We start from the raw sequence: 15,086 nt of genomic DNA, 5'->3' as shown, positions 1-15,086 counted from the left end.
TAAAAAGTAGTCCTGCGCTCGATTCACTGCTGCTTTTACTCCATTTTCAGACTGGTGTAACCCACTGCAACAGCAGGGCCTTAGCTTTGCAATACTCACATTTTCTCTCTTGTCAGTGCAGTCTGAGCATCCAAGTCATTTAGCCACAACAAAGCAACACTGAAGGCTAAGCTGTAATGGACCTGGAAAGACAGAAGAACCTTATGTGTTTTGTTTTACTGTAATTGCTTGACTGAGGGATGACAGAAAGACCAGAGAAATGCAGGAAAACATGAGGTGGAGCCCAGTATCTCTCAACCACACTGGGTAGCTCACCAGTTGTAAGACACTTGCTGAGGTTTGAGGGGTTTTAAACGCACCCAGGAAGACTTTCTCAGCTTAGCTGAAAGATGTTTTGTTATGCACAGGCAGCTTTAGTTTGTGAAGAATTCCCTTTGGTTAGCTGACTTGAACTTTATCAAATGTTGTCTGTGGATGAGCTATGTCTTGCTGAAAAATCAGCAAAAACTTGAGTTATCTTGGATACATTACACCTGGATGCTATTCACAGCCTATCTCTTTAGATGCTCATTTCAGTAATTGGCTTTTATTGATCATTGTAGGAACAGGTTATTCAGCTGCACCAAACAGCCATCCTTCAGAGTTCTAAGTAGCCCTACAGTTAAAGAGGATAGGAAGTAAGAAGTCTGGTGGTTACCATGTCATCTAGAAAGGTGGGCTGCCTTTGTCCTCTTGGATCAAATTCATTTTCTCGTAGTCTGATGCCAACATAATCTCCCCTTAAAGCAAGAAAATAACTCCAAATTACAACTGGTTCTAAGCAATCCAGTGCATAAGAAATGGAATAGATGACTCTAAAGCTAGTGCAAGACCAGAGCTAAATTTGCTATGATTCAGGGCTAGGAATCTGCTGCAGGATTTCTCACAGACACCTCCTAAGTAGGAAAGCTGTTAGTTTTCTGCATCACTGCTAACCTTAGCTTCCCTCAAACCACACTGCTGTCTTCTCCAAAGGCTCCAAAATATAGGAAGGGGTACAAATATGAATGAAACATTCAAAGTCTGGGGACTCACAGAAAGATTTCACTGTACAGCCAAGAGACTGAAAGAGATGCTTCATTGGTGCTTGTTCTTCTCATTCAGGGGAAGCCTGATTCTGCAATCTTTCCTCAGACTAAGTACTACTGATCCATGCAAGCAGTCCTAGGGAAGATGGGCACAGGACTTCTACAGAATAGAGGGGACGCTGCTTACATCCTCTAGGAGTTGTCTGCTGGGCACTCCTGCATCCAAGAGCATGAGACGCTGCTGCATGAACTAGGAGACTGGTGCTGGGTGCATGGCAAGGGAGGAACTCTGCACCTCCATGGTCATGCCCGCTGACACAGAGCAAGTTCTGGGCTGTGACATCTCTACTGTCACATATACAGTCAGGTCTCACACTGCAGACTACATGTAAGAAAATGAAAGAGCATCTCGGAGGAAGTCTGTTCATACTTTCCAGCAAGAGAAGACTAAGGTTTTACAGTTGTCATCCAGCTAGGTCATACAGCCCTTTATAATTAAAACAAATCCATCCATCCATGAAGGCAGTTGAGGGCAGTTAATACTTACAGGAGTTTTTCAATCTCTTTCTTTAGGTGTTTTCTTTCCATACTCTAGCTGTCACTGTAACATAAGCTCAATGGGATCTAGGAGAGAGAAAAGTGCATCCTAGCAAGTATGTCTGTCAGTGAGCAAATCTGAAACACAGATAAAGAGTATGGGACTCTTGGAGACCCCCTACAAAAATCTGGCCAAAACCATTTCCCAGGTAGCATTGCAATTGAAGCTGAAAAAAGACTAGTCAAGAAAGAGAAGACAGCACGCACACTACTGAAAGTGAGGGTAAGGAGTTTGGTAATGGGAAATGGGCAGAATGAGCCCATTTAAGATGAGCATCAGTCTTGAGTGTCAGCTTGCAGGTTGCTTGCATCCCCATCACAGTGATGTATATTCTCTCATATAATGCAATCTATTGGCCTGCTGCCGCTTCTGAGTTTCTAGCAGGTGGCCTGCTCTCCCCACTGTGTGTGTTTTAATTGGATTTATGTGGTACAAAGAGGGGACAGACTGGGAAGAGGACAGGCTGGAAGAGATGAGGTAACAGCTGGCCTGACAGGACACAGCAAAGAGAACAGCCAACATCTGGCCCAATCTGTTGTAAAATCAAAGCGCATGCTTCACTCCTCTGCTCCATAATACACAAAGTAATGACATACCTAGTAAGCTCTCTGTGTTACTGGATATTGTCCCCCTATTCTCTCTCATACATGTACACAAGAAATCACGCACTACCTGTGTCAGCTCTTGGAATAGGCCTCAGGATCTGGGTTCGGAGCCTCTCTGACTTCAGGTATCTATGAGGAGGAATTCCCTCTTGATGTTGCTGTTCCTTTCTTGCCTCTGCCACTCAGTTTGTGTGACAGGGAAATTAGGCTATGGCTTCACACAGGTCTGCAGCTTTCTCCTGTTGCTTAGAAACAATGCTGCTGAGCTGAGAGAAATTAAGAGAAAAAAAAACCAAAACAACACAGAGAAGAGGTTAAACCTGCACCTTCAGGTTGGGTTATCAGTTTCGAGCTAAATGATCCTTTTACACTTCTAGGCATTGAGTTTCACTGCTGAGTGGCTAGTTGGAAACATAGAAGACTTGCTAACAAGGGAGGCAGAGACTATTCACTGGGTTTTCTGATGGATCTAACTGCTTGTAAAAGAAGCTATCAGCTTCCACTGTTCCAGCATTCCACCATATGGAACAGTGAAAAACTAGACCTGATACCTCCCAAGAGCCCATCTGGGGTTCCATTTGCAGTATTTATGGCATATAGCAAGGATCTTGCTACTTGTTCTTTCATCAGTGTTATGGTTTTGCTTACAGTATTAGGAAAAATTCTGACAGCCAAGAAATCCCAACACGACTTACTAAATCCTGCTGTTTTCCTTCCAGTGGATGCAGGGCACATCTTGCGCAGGATTGCTGATGGTAACCAATGCATCATGATGACTAACAAGTCAGTGAGAGGCTATTGGATTTTGTAGATTAGGAAGGTTTGCAGGCTGTAGTTCTGAATGGAATGAGCCATCCCCCTTGTTGTGAATGTAATTCTCATGTTATTAACTTATTACCTAGTAAACAATAGCAATGGTTTGAGACATGATCGTAATATTGCCTCTTTGTGATGGCCTAAGAAAACATAAAAGCAAATGTATTATAATGAGAAGTACATGTTTTCCAGGAAAAAGCCTACTTGGTATTTGCAGAATTTGTGCTGTGCTTTCTCTTCCTTATTTCATTTCACCGCTCTCTTTCCAAAGCCCAAGCTTTAGGCATGTGCCCAGGCAGGTGCAAGAGGTAAAGGTGGTGGTTATGGTTCTGCCACCTACTGTGTCTATGCCATAGCAGTGCAAAGCCAGGTGGGCAGCCACTGAGGGAGGGCTGGAGTTTGGGAATGGCCCCTTGTAGCAGCAGTAGATACTTATGGCCATTCTCATTAATTCTATGGCAAAAGGAACATCAAGCTTAGCACTCCCGCACCTTTCATTCCAGCTGCGGGGCTTTTAATCAAGCTGGATTTGATTTCTGAGGGCATCTGCCTGGTAGGCATCATGGCAACTCCATATCTTCAGTAGAGCTGCTGCTTGTTTGCTCTGCTTTGAGAAATGCAGATCTGCCGCTTGCCTTTCCTCCAGTTACACCTACCCAGGGCTTATCTGCTGGTATGGCCAGGCGAGTGTGAAAAGTGGCCTTCACAAAGTGAACATAGCCATGCCAAGACTAACCCAAAGTCCTGCTAACCCAACTCCTCTTCTATTATGTGGCAAGGGTGATACCCTGATGAAGAAAGTGACTTTCCTGAAATGAGGCTGGTCCCTAGCCCTGAGGTGAACTGACCCCTGCTGTTTTCCCAAAAGCAAGAAATGCCTCTATCATTGCAGGGCAGGGAGGGGAGTGGCACTGTGTTTGTGCTCTTCCTGAAGAAAAAAAATAGCAGCCACGAGGGAGGGGATGCTGGGGGAAGAGATGGAAGAGCTGCGCCAGTAGGCATCAAACTTTCTCGGTGTATTTCCCTATTCTCCGCTGATTTGCAGCTCAGGACCTTCTTGAGCAAAAAAGTGTTGTCTGGCCAGTTAATAGTCCTTGCTTGTTTTTTACTTGACAAACTTGTCCAATCACTTTTTGAAACCTGAGTAATTGACATCTGCAATATCACCTGGCAAAGATTTCCACTGTTTAAATAGGGCTGCGTGGGAAAGGGTCTCTGGTTTTAAACTGTCCACTGTTAATTTAATTTGCTAGCCAGTGTACTTAATACCCTTAGTGAAATAACTTAGTAAACTTAGTAAGAGCAAGTTTCGGCCCCTCGATCTGTTGAATTTGTTGTGCACAGAGCACAGAATACATATTAGTGAAGGACACTTAAGTCTTTTCCCCACACCATAGCACATTTAATGCCAGTCACAGGTTCCTCAGAGCAAGAAGTAAAGCAACAGGCAAGTCTGCGTGTCTGCAGAATCGTTATCCACTGCAGGTCTGATTTTCAGGGCTGGTATGGAGGCTGTTTTGTCAATCTGCTATTTAATTAAGTTGGAAGGAATATTTTTTTTTAATAATTTCCAGGATTTAATGCTCATCAGCTAATATACTAACAAGTACCACATAAAATAGTAATAGGAGTAGGACTTGGGACTCTTGGAAAGGGCTACCATTCACATGCCTGTGGCAGCAGGTAGAAGCATTTTTGCCAGCCTTGTTTGTATTGCAAATTCCCTCTGCACCTCCACTGTAAATTGCTGTTCTGCAAACTGTTTGGCTGCTTTTTCCTTACAGGTCATTTCCTTAAAATATTTAACATCGTCACATCTGCACATGCAACGTCAACTTCTTGAGGACCAATTCAAAGGTGTCTGGAAAGCAATGCATTAACTTGGACTGAAATATAAATTACTTATGAAAATTTTCCTTTTAATAGACTGTAAAATGTCACGTTTTCGCAGGTGAAAGCTGCAAGCCAGGTGCTGAATTCTGCGGACAAACAAACCCTAACTCTTGGGCGAGATTTGTCCTTCAGAACAACCCTCGGGCTTTTCTGAGGCGTTTCAGGAGCGTTTTAGCTCTGCGTGCCCGGGGCGAGCTGCCGGCAGCAGCGCCGAGGACCCGCGCTGGCGCCTCACAAGCGCGGCCTCAAAGCTAGGCGCTTCCAGCCAGAAGGGCGGCAGGGCGGCGGCGGCTGAGAAGGCGGCATTTCGGGGTCCCCTTTCCCCGTGAGGGTGGAGAGCTCCTCCTCAGCAGCAGCGGCCTGGCCCAGCCCGACATGGCAGCACAAAATGGCGGCGCGGCCTGACACGAGAGCGCGGGTGCCGCGGGCTCCCCGCACACGCAGGTCCGCCCGCGCCCTGAGGGACGGGGGCAATAACGTCCCCACTCCGGCGCAACCGGCAGCAGGGATGGAAAGTTTGTGCGCCCCTGGTCTCGTCCCTGCTTTCCCCGGCGGAGCAGCAGGCAGAAGGAAACCGCCACTCCCCTCGCCGCCATCCCGCGGGGCGGGGCGAAGGGCGGGCTTCCCGCCGTTCCGGTTGCATTTCAAAAGTTTCCCGGCGGGCAAGTTTCCCTTCCCTCCTTCTCCGGCTGTGGCGAGGGGCAGCCGCCCACCGTCCCGCGGGGCTCTCCGCGCCAGCAGGTGCCGAGGCTGCCGCACGGCACGCAGGTGAGGCGGGGTGTCCGCCCGCTCTGCTCCCCGTGACCGCTGAGGGGCCCCTGGCGCAAGGGAGGCGGTGGAGGGGCTGTAACGGCCCATGGGGGCTGTCGTGCCTGGGAGCGGCTCGGGGCGAGGCGAGGCGAGGCGCGGCGCGGTGCGGTGCGGTGCGGTGCGGTGTGTCGTGTCGTGTCTGCGGCCGACCCTGCGGCCTCGTTCCTCCCTGCAGGGGTCGGCGCAGCAGCGGGGCGGGGGGGCGAGGCCGCATGTACGGTTCTCGGGGAGAGTGTAGAACCTGGCCGGTAAGTACTTGCTGAAAGGAAGACGACGGGTGCTAACCCTGCTCGGTGTCACTCTCTCCAGCTATGGCATCTTGGGAGGCTTCCAAAACATCCTTCTTCAGCCTGAGTGGCGTAAGAGAGCGGATGCGGGAGAAGAAAAACGGTGCCTTGAGGACTGCGAAGTTGAATGCCTCGCTTGCATCAAAAATCAAAACGAAAATCATTAGTGAGTGTATTTTGCCTTGCAGCGTGTGCAGAGGCTGGCAGCTACGTCAGCTTATAACTGTGCCTTTGGCCGTGGCCATCGTGGTGGTGGTTGATGGCAGTCTCTTACCCAGAGCTTATATTTAACAGCTGCTTCTCTGCCTGCGGGTTTCTAGTGAATTAGGTACCCTGCAAATGACTGTCAAGTGCCACTTGAGGTGCCCAAAGGTGTCTGAGGTATCTGTGACTGGCAGCTTTGATGCAGAACCTTTGGAGCAGCAGCTGGGGGCATCACAGGCTGCTCGGCAGCATCTCGGATTGGCATTAGACAGCTGTGTCTGGGTAACCGAGTCCCCAGGGTCCAAACAGCAAAAATAAGAGGTGTGGAAAGTATTTTAGTGTATATGCAATCCTGTGCAGAAGCTAGGCCAACTGTGATTTGTTTTTATGCAGGAAATAATGCAATTGTAGAACATGAGATAATTTGGACTACCTTGAAAAAGTTAGATATTTCTGTTACTTTTATTTGTTTTGAAATTGGGAAACATGGATCTACATCTGCTTAAGGGCTACTACAGAGGAAAGTAGGTTTTTCTCTCTCTTTTTGGATGGAGATGAGGACTCAGAGCTATAGGTGACTTGTTCAAAGTCAGAAGCATATCTTTCTAAACTCAGCACCTGAACCACACCATCATTCATTAAGGACTGAAGCAGTAGCTTGCTGACTGAGCATGACCCACTGAGGATGGAGAGGGTGTCTGGCTGAAGTGTTGCAGGTTATTATGGAAAGTTTTTCCTGCTGTACTCTGGAGACTTCTATTGCTGGAAGGAATTACACTGCTGACTTTGTGTGGGGGCTATTGAGTTGTAGAGATCTGGGCCTGAGGGAGGCTATTCAGGGAAGAGGAAGAAGTTTGATGAGGGAAGAGGCATGGATGAGACCTTGGATGCTGATTCTGTGCGATACTTCTCTATCACTTACAGACAACTCCTCCACTATTAAAGTCTCCCTAAAGCACAACAATAAAGCATTGGCCCTGGCCCTCAATGCGGAGAAAGCCAATGCACAGCGGCTCACCCAGGAGAAGACCATCTTACAGAAGGAGGTGGAGCAGTGCCACTTCCAGAATGCTGTGCTGCGGCATAGGCTCTCCTTCCTGGTATGGCAGTAACAGCGTGGCTGGCATGGAGAGGGGCGGTGGGCAAGATATGCAGCACTGGCATCTCAACCTTGGGAGGAGTGAGCTGTCCCTGATTGTCCATACTCTCTCTACATATGAAAAATATCACCATTCCTTTGCTTACTCTTTGTTCCAAGCTGTGTTATCCCCAGAACTTGCCTTGTGCTGGCTACCAGCATCCTTGTTGGAATAGATGTTTTGGTTTAATGTCTTTATAGTTTCTCTCTCTTTATTATCTCAACATAGAATAACACCTTGAAAGAACTTGAAAACATTATGGCTGCAGTTAAGATGGCCCGGCTGTCTGAGGTAAACCATGGGAAATGTGAGCACGCTGCTCTGGGAAGGGGGCTGTGTTTGTCTCTGTCTTTTGCTTTGCGTTGCCTGCTCACTTCAGTGTTTGATGCTTCAGCTGTTTTTCTTTGCTTGCTTGAATTGTGCTGGCTGCATCCTCGTTTTTAGCTTGGTGTTAACGATTTCCAGGGTAATTTCTTCTGTAGGAAGAGCTACAGTTTTAAACTGCCTTCTTCTGGGTCATTGGCTGTATTGGCCAGTAGGCTCTTCTGCTATGACAGGTTGTGACTTCTTTTCAATTTCTTTTTTTAAGTGTTGCCATGGCAACTTGGGATAGGGAATGGGACACTGTCCATATGTCCTGTCTCATGGGTGGGAAAATACTCCTGCTTCCTGGTCTCAGATTATCTGAACTAGTTTAACTTCATCCTTAAGTCTGTAGAGACAGAACCTGACTCTGCTGCAATTTATTCTATAATTTGTGCAATTTTAAACGGGAGAGGGTCACCGTCAGTATTTGACATACTTTCCAGGGTGAAACTGAGCTTCTGCTGTTTCTGTGCAGGAGGGTGGACAGGGGATTGCAAGAGCTTTAAACACCTTCTATTTCTCTGCTTTCCAGTTCCATACAAGTTCTGCATCCTTGTCCAACAGCCAGAAGAGCAGCATGACTGAAGATAGCTGGGCCGATGATATTGCAGATGGTCAGCTTGTGAGGTGGGCCTTAAAATGTCAGATATTGCCAAGCTTGTCCTGAATTTGTATATGCTAAACTTCTTCTGTTTTATGTGTGTGCCCAGTTGTCTGTTTGCCACGAGATGTCTTCTCTAAACCACCACTGCTTGACATTTTCCTTTACTCTGTGTCTTTCTGCTGCCACTCCTTGTCTTATTTGTCCTAATGCCAAGTCTATGCATAAGCTGGTCCTTCTCTCTCCTTTGTTTGAAAGTGCATTCTTTTAGGTAGTTTTTCCTTTGTAGCTGGTGAGCACTGCAAGATGTCCTCGAGTGAGTGCCATAGCTGGCTGCTTTGATGTTTGTTACATATAAATGCTTAATAGTCATCTGCTTGTATGATGTAAACTTGTGTTTTGAAAAGAAGGTCAGAGCAGGATCTCTTAAAATATATTTGAAGTTCTGTTTCTCCTCTGTCTAGTCTCCCCTTTGAACACAGGGGAGTCCTTGGAGCTGCCCACACACATACCTCCAAGCAGCCGTGTTGGTGTTCCATAGCGAGGTGAACCTGTGGTTGCAACCTGTGTGCTGAAAGGCCTTACTTCCTTGTTGCCTCAGTGTATTTTTCTCCTGCTTCTGTATCTGCAGCAGTGTGCTTTCCTTATTGAGTTGTGCTTGCACAGAAATGGGAAATCTGTCCTGGTTGGGCAGTGTGTGTTCTTCAGCACTTGAAGCCTTCAGAAATGTATTTCAGCAGCTCTTGATGGAGGTGAAAGTTGTAGCTGTTCTGCTGGATTCTAGGGCCTGTCACAGGTATGGAATGTGCTCCACTGCTGTTATTCCTTCTCACCAGGGCTGTGGGGATGCCAATGAGGGTGCCCATTTCCAAGCTGAGGGATGCAGGACAGCAAGGTGGCAGCTCCACAGCAGTACAGACATCCTCACTAGAGCTTCAGAAACCTGCTTTTAATGAGCCCTTGGAAATCATGCCTGTTGCCTCCAAAGACACTTTGCCACTACAGCCTGCTGAGAAGCCTCAGTCCCACCAGGAAGAGAATGGGAAGAAGCCGACTGAAGCAATGGAAGCACAAGAGGATTTTCTTGACTCTCGTATCTTTGGAGGTAAATTTGTATCTTCTGCTGTTCTTCTGGTATGACTTTGAGTGTCTGTGTTCAGAAATGAATGAGTGCAGTGCCGTAGTTCCAGTTAGCTCCTAACTAGCAGCTCCTAATTACTGTTAGGAACTGCATGCTTCAGTGACGCTGGTATCGCTAGAATTACATATATCCCAGAATGGGATGTCTTGGTGGGGATATGGCATGTTTGCAATAGCTCAAGATCACTCATCAGGCTTTCTGAGTAATAGGCACTGAGCTTACATAAGAATTTCAGAAATGTTTGAAGGAGCAGAACCTGACTAGATGCACATCTTTTCTTCCTCGTGGGTTTGCCATATAAATAATAAGTTTCATACAGATCGTGAGCATTCCTAAATATTAGGGCTGGTTAAGGGATCTTGCTTTGGGCTGTCTTTCTGTTCTGAGGGGAGCCAGCTGAGCAATTCTGTTACACAGTAAGTTTGGGGAGTCCCTGTAGAGACAAAATCATGCTTTCTCTATGCTCTGGATTTGTGGCAGTGTGTGGGGCATGGCTTTTATTGGTATGGGGAAAGCTGGCATTTGCCTGCTGCATTTCTCAGTCTTAGGAATGAATTTTGTCTTTCCAACAGAGGCCTTGTGTGCCACCCAACAAAATCCCAACAATTTGCCAGCACTTGCCTGGGAAGGTCATCCTCTTTCATATGAGGGCGATGAGATGGCAAAACATTTATTTGATCGTCTCTCACAAGGGCATGTTACTCAGAGGAGAAAGCGTTCCACCCTGTCTGCAACAAGCACTTCATCTTCTGGTGTGGATATCTTCCCACGTGCCAGTTCCCCTCAGGCAGCTTGGTGGAGTGTCACAACGGACAGCAGCAGCTCCATCAAGAGCAACACACAGCCACAGCTGAAATCTCCCAGCTCTCTAGTTTCACCTACTCAAACCAGTGTTATTCCTGACAGAAAATCTTTGGGTAAAGAGATTTTCTGTGATCAGCCACAGGCTAAAGAAACTGGGTGTGGTGTTGAAACAGACCGCAGCTATAGCCAGGCCCCTGCATTTGTTTCTGTAAAGGTCAAAAGCAAAGTTAATTGTAAAACTGGTGAGAAAACAACTGTTAAAAAAGCAAGTACAGGAAAAAAGAAAACAAATGCAATTAAAAACAATGCAGAAAGTAGTCCTGATCTACCTCAAACTGAAGAGAGTGCTCAAAATGCAAAGAAGCTTCTTCAGCCAAAAGTTGCAACACGTTCTAGTGGGTCTGAAGTTTCTGAGATGAGGCAGAAGGCTTGTGTGGGGGCTTTCGACAGGAAGAACAGAGCCTGTGGTGTGGAGCAACATTCCTGCTTTCCTGATGAAGTCCGAGATCTCAGAAGAACATATGTGGTGAATACAGCACCGCTGCACGGTCTTGGAAGTGGTGACTTACTGCAACAAGTTAAGAAGGAAGCTATCTTTGAGATCCAAAGTATGGAGAGCTTGTCAAAAAGTGCAGTTTGTACCTTCTCAAGTCATGAAGTTCCCTCAGATGATTCCAGTCTACAAATTTCACTTTTCACAAGGAAAGAGACCTCAAGTGCCTGTGCTTTGCAAAAGGACTCAAGTGTGAGCACAAAGAGCATCAGACAGAAAACCAACAGGAAAACTAGAGTAATTAGGCAAAGAGATGACTCTGATGAGGAGAATCTGCAAAACAGTGTGAAAATACCAGAGGCCAAAACTGAAGAACAGCCTAAAAGAAGCCAGAGAAGCAGGAGGAAGACTGTCAGGAAAAGCAGTTGTAGTGATCAGAGAAATGAAGTTGATGTTTTTGGGCCATGTATAGATGTTCAAGGAGTAGCTAAGGAGAGCACAAAGGATTCACCAGGTAACCTTAAATGTAGCAGGAAAACTTATGTTGTCCGTCCTTTGGATCTTGCAGGAAACTTGGGTTGTGTCCAGACAGATTTTGAAGGGGGTGAAACTGTACCTCCCAGGCCTATTGCTGGGAGCAAAGCTAGCAAAATCCCCAGAGTTCAGAGGATGGTAGCTGCTCAGAGCAATAAAAAACAGACAGGGGGCCTTCAAGAAAAGGGGCAAGCTAAAGTTGACAACAACATGAATGCTTCGAAAAAAGAGGCCTATCCCAAACCGAAGCCTCAGAGGAAGAGGAACACCTCTAGACCACCAGAGACTGATTCCCTGGCCAGAAGACAAAGTGGTGGTGCCAAGACGCTCACTGGAAGTTCAGTAGAACTTGCATCCAAGCGAACTGCCCTGATGGGAAAGTTTTCCTGCATTATGGATCTGCTGTCTGAGCCAGATGCCTTCCTGGAGGAGCAGATAGCTGAGATACCGCTTACAAATAATCTTATGGACCTTTCGCACAGTCTTGAATCCTCCTCTGTGACCTGTTCTGCAGCTTCACCTGTCAGCTCCAGGCTTACAGATGTACCAGTTTCCAAGAGCTTAAGTACTGAGGGAAACAGAATGCCAGATAAATCCTTTGTTTGGCCAGAAAGCTCCCTGGTATTTAAAGAAAAGACTGTAGAGGAAATACCTGGGAAAAGAAACCAGGTTGAGTCAAGTTCTCAGAGCTCGTCTTCACAGGAACCTGGTAGGTGGTAGGCTGGGGAGGGAACCTGTGTTTGGAGATGAGTGCCAAAAATCCATGCAGCAAGGGCTTATATCTTTCTTCCCCTCCTCTCTTTTTTCAGAGTTAAAGGTCAGTGTCCAATACACCATTTATGCTTCCACCTGCACTGGCCAGTCATTTCTGTGGCTGCATTTGCTTCTAGTTTATCAGCATTCCTATAAGAATTTCTGGTCACTTGTTCATGTGTGGATATTGGGAAAGGACTAGGAGCATGTTCTGCGAGTCCCATTTTACCACTCTTGTTTCTACAGGGCATGCCTGTCAATTTGGAAAATCAGTTACTCAAGCAGTTGAAAAGTATAATTTGATGCTGACCCTGCCTACTAGGGTCAGTGTTATTGGGGCACAATATGATGAAGATGGCAGGTTTTTGGTCCAGAACGGTTAGTGCTGCAAGGATTCAGACTTTATACCTCTAGGTGGTATTTCAATGGAAATTCATCAGGAGCTACCTAAATTCTCTTGGTTGTGTTTTTTTGGTTTGTTTTTAAAAGGATTTGGACAGTGTATTCCTTGGCTGATAATAGAAGAGTTAAGCTGAGCCTTTTTTGGAGCTTGCTGTTATTGGATACTCTGTAAAAAGAGTTGTTTTGTGGGTTTTTTCCTTCCTGTAGCTGTTAACAAACAGGCCTGTTATAGCTAGAGTGGGCTGTACGTTGTAGAGAGGGAGGAAATTTGTTCTCCTGCCCTCCCCCTCTTGGCCAACTTCGCTTTGAAAGCTGCAGTAAACACTGGCAGGGTCCTGTGTCTTGCTGGAAGTCTCGTAGGTTGTTTGGGTGCCATAAGCTTGCTTTCTCCTCCAGGCTGTAAGCTCCTGGGCATTAGAACAATCAACTATCACTTTTGTATCATTTTTCTACTACACCAGGGCCCAATGATACTAGCGGTATTAGTGACCTGTATTTTTTCAGTGGGGAACCTAATTTGATTCATGAGCTGACTTTTGAGGAGCAGGTCTGGGATTTTTGGACAAAAATGGTGTCCTGAGTTTAGAGGGAACATGATTGGATTCAGGTTTGTGCAGTGTTCAGAGAAACCTAGTAATGCAGCCCTTCTCTATTTGGCAGCTGTATTTCTTAGGATATCTGGAAATTATTTGGAAACACTTTGATAAACTCATGTGTGAATGTCTACCTCTGCAGAGATCAGGCCACTACAGGACTTGACCAATGCTGGGACTCTGTCTTCCTCCAGCTCAGAAGAAGTGTCAGGGCGCTCATCCAGGCGGAGACGGGAACCAACCTGCTATGCAGAGCCAAAACTCAACAGGTTGGGCTTTAAACTATTCCTTCCCATGACTGTTCCCATGCTGAAACTCCTGCTCTGCTCTCATGTGCTCACTCTCCAGGGCTGGACTCTCTGTCACTTTGTTTGTCTTTAAGTTCCTCTTACCCCTTTGTGTTTCTGTGACCCTCCTCTTCTACCACAGTGTGGTTAAGACAAAATTCTGCATTAGCACAGATGCATGTGCAGGCTTCTGGTAACAAGCTACCAAAGATGTTACTTCCCTCACTGAAATGAGCACATCTCTTAGCAGACTGCATCTCTGGTACTCCAGTGCTAATGAGGGATTGGTGTGAGGATAAAATACAGGCTAAATAAAGACAGCTAAGCGAAAGCCCTGATTTCACTTGCTGCCATTCTGTGATATCTAAAGTTTTATACAACAACTGAGTAATACTTCCATTTTAATCTGGTTTCAGTGAAGGAAATGCTAGGTTTTGAGGAGGGTTCTCCCCTGTGAGCAGGCTGTATCTATATTTGCTTTTTCTGGCAGATACAAGTACTTAAACAAGTAGTTGCATCTTTTTCTGAAAAAACTGTAGATTCAGTACATCCAATGGCTACTGTACAGAACCATTTAACTCCTAAAACGATGACTTTGTTGTTATGCTACTGGCCAATACTATGGTTTTTTTCCCTGAGAAGTGTCACAGTTTGAACTTTCTGTGAGGAGTTGGTTATACTGGGTCAGAAGGTACTCTGTATGAGTATACACTGGTTATACTGTATGAGTATACACAGGTTATATATGTATGTATATGTATGAGCATACAGAGGTTATACTGGGTCAGAAGGTACAGCTGTTCCTGTACTGGACAAGGAACAAACTGTGCCACTCAGTCATCTTATAGTGGAAGCATTTCAGTAAAATCAGAAACTTAAGAGACTGAAATCATACATGTATTCAAGAAATAACCTTGATGGTTCAATCTAACCCTTTTGGTTCTGCAGGAAACTGAGGCGGGGTGACCCATTTACAAACACGGAGTTCCTCCACTCCCCTCTCTACAAAACCAAAATGAAGAAAACTGCCAAAGCTGAGGAAATGACTGAGAAGATCCAAGAGGAAAAAGAATGGCTTCCTGAAGGATGTCCCAGTGCCAAGGCAGGCAAGCTAATAACAATGGGAAGAGACATGGAGCCAGAAGTAAAATAGTGGTTGCAGCCCCTGAGCTCCTAGGGGCTTGTGCATCTTTGCTAGGATATCTCTAATGTTTTGCATAGCTTATTTTTTATTTTAATTTTAAAGTATAAATAAAGTCTTCTATGTGGACCGTATAAAAGCTTTGTGGCACTTATTCCCCATCCTTCCCCCCTCCACCTTTAAATGCTGGGGTGCTTGTCTGCAAAGTCTTTGTGCACAAGTGCTTGTGGCACCACAGACAGCTAGCTGGCTCTGCCAGGTCTCTCCTGGCCCTACACAAGCCTGCAGAGAGCACACCTTGGAGGGCTGATCTTCTGGCATTGCAGATACCCACAAGGGCTGCTGAAAGGGTATGAAAGGATTGCAGCAGCCCAGGCTTTGACAGCAAGCAGAAGAGGCATACTGACATACTGCCTAGTGTTACCTCCTGTTAAAGGTGGCCTGTACAGGTAGAGCAGTCCACTGCAAAGTTATATTTAGGGTTGACTACTGAAGCCTTGGACAGCCCTAGAAGTCAGAACTCTCTGCTGTTCTGGAAGGGAGCCATGTCGG

At 46.2% G+C, this 15,086-nt stretch overlaps 1 protein-coding gene across 1 annotated transcript; it reads left to right on the top strand.

Annotated features, from left to right (window-relative positions):
* The first annotated feature begins 5,599 nt into the window (after positions 1-5,599).
* On the top strand, positions 5,600-14,659 carry SGO2 (shugoshin 2). The gene is made up of 9 exons (XM_072874857.1): positions 5,600-5,747; positions 6,099-6,242; positions 7,205-7,380; positions 7,648-7,710; positions 8,318-8,412; positions 9,223-9,491; positions 10,100-12,067; positions 13,249-13,375; positions 14,342-14,659. The coding sequence occupies exons 2-9, from the start codon at positions 6,101-6,103 to the stop codon at positions 14,544-14,546; spliced, it is 3,045 nt and encodes a 1,014-aa protein (XP_072730958.1). The 5' UTR covers positions 5,600-5,747; positions 6,099-6,100; the 3' UTR covers positions 14,547-14,659.
* Positions 14,660-15,086: the final 427 nt, after the last annotated feature.

Source organism: Ciconia boyciana, chromosome 10 (assembly GCF_034638445.1).
Source record: "Ciconia boyciana chromosome 10, ASM3463844v1, whole genome shotgun sequence".
Lineage (NCBI taxonomy): Eukaryota > Metazoa > Chordata > Aves > Ciconiiformes > Ciconiidae > Ciconia > Ciconia boyciana.
Note: the sequence above shows the minus strand (reverse complement) of the source record. Positions and strands in the feature narration are given on the sequence as shown.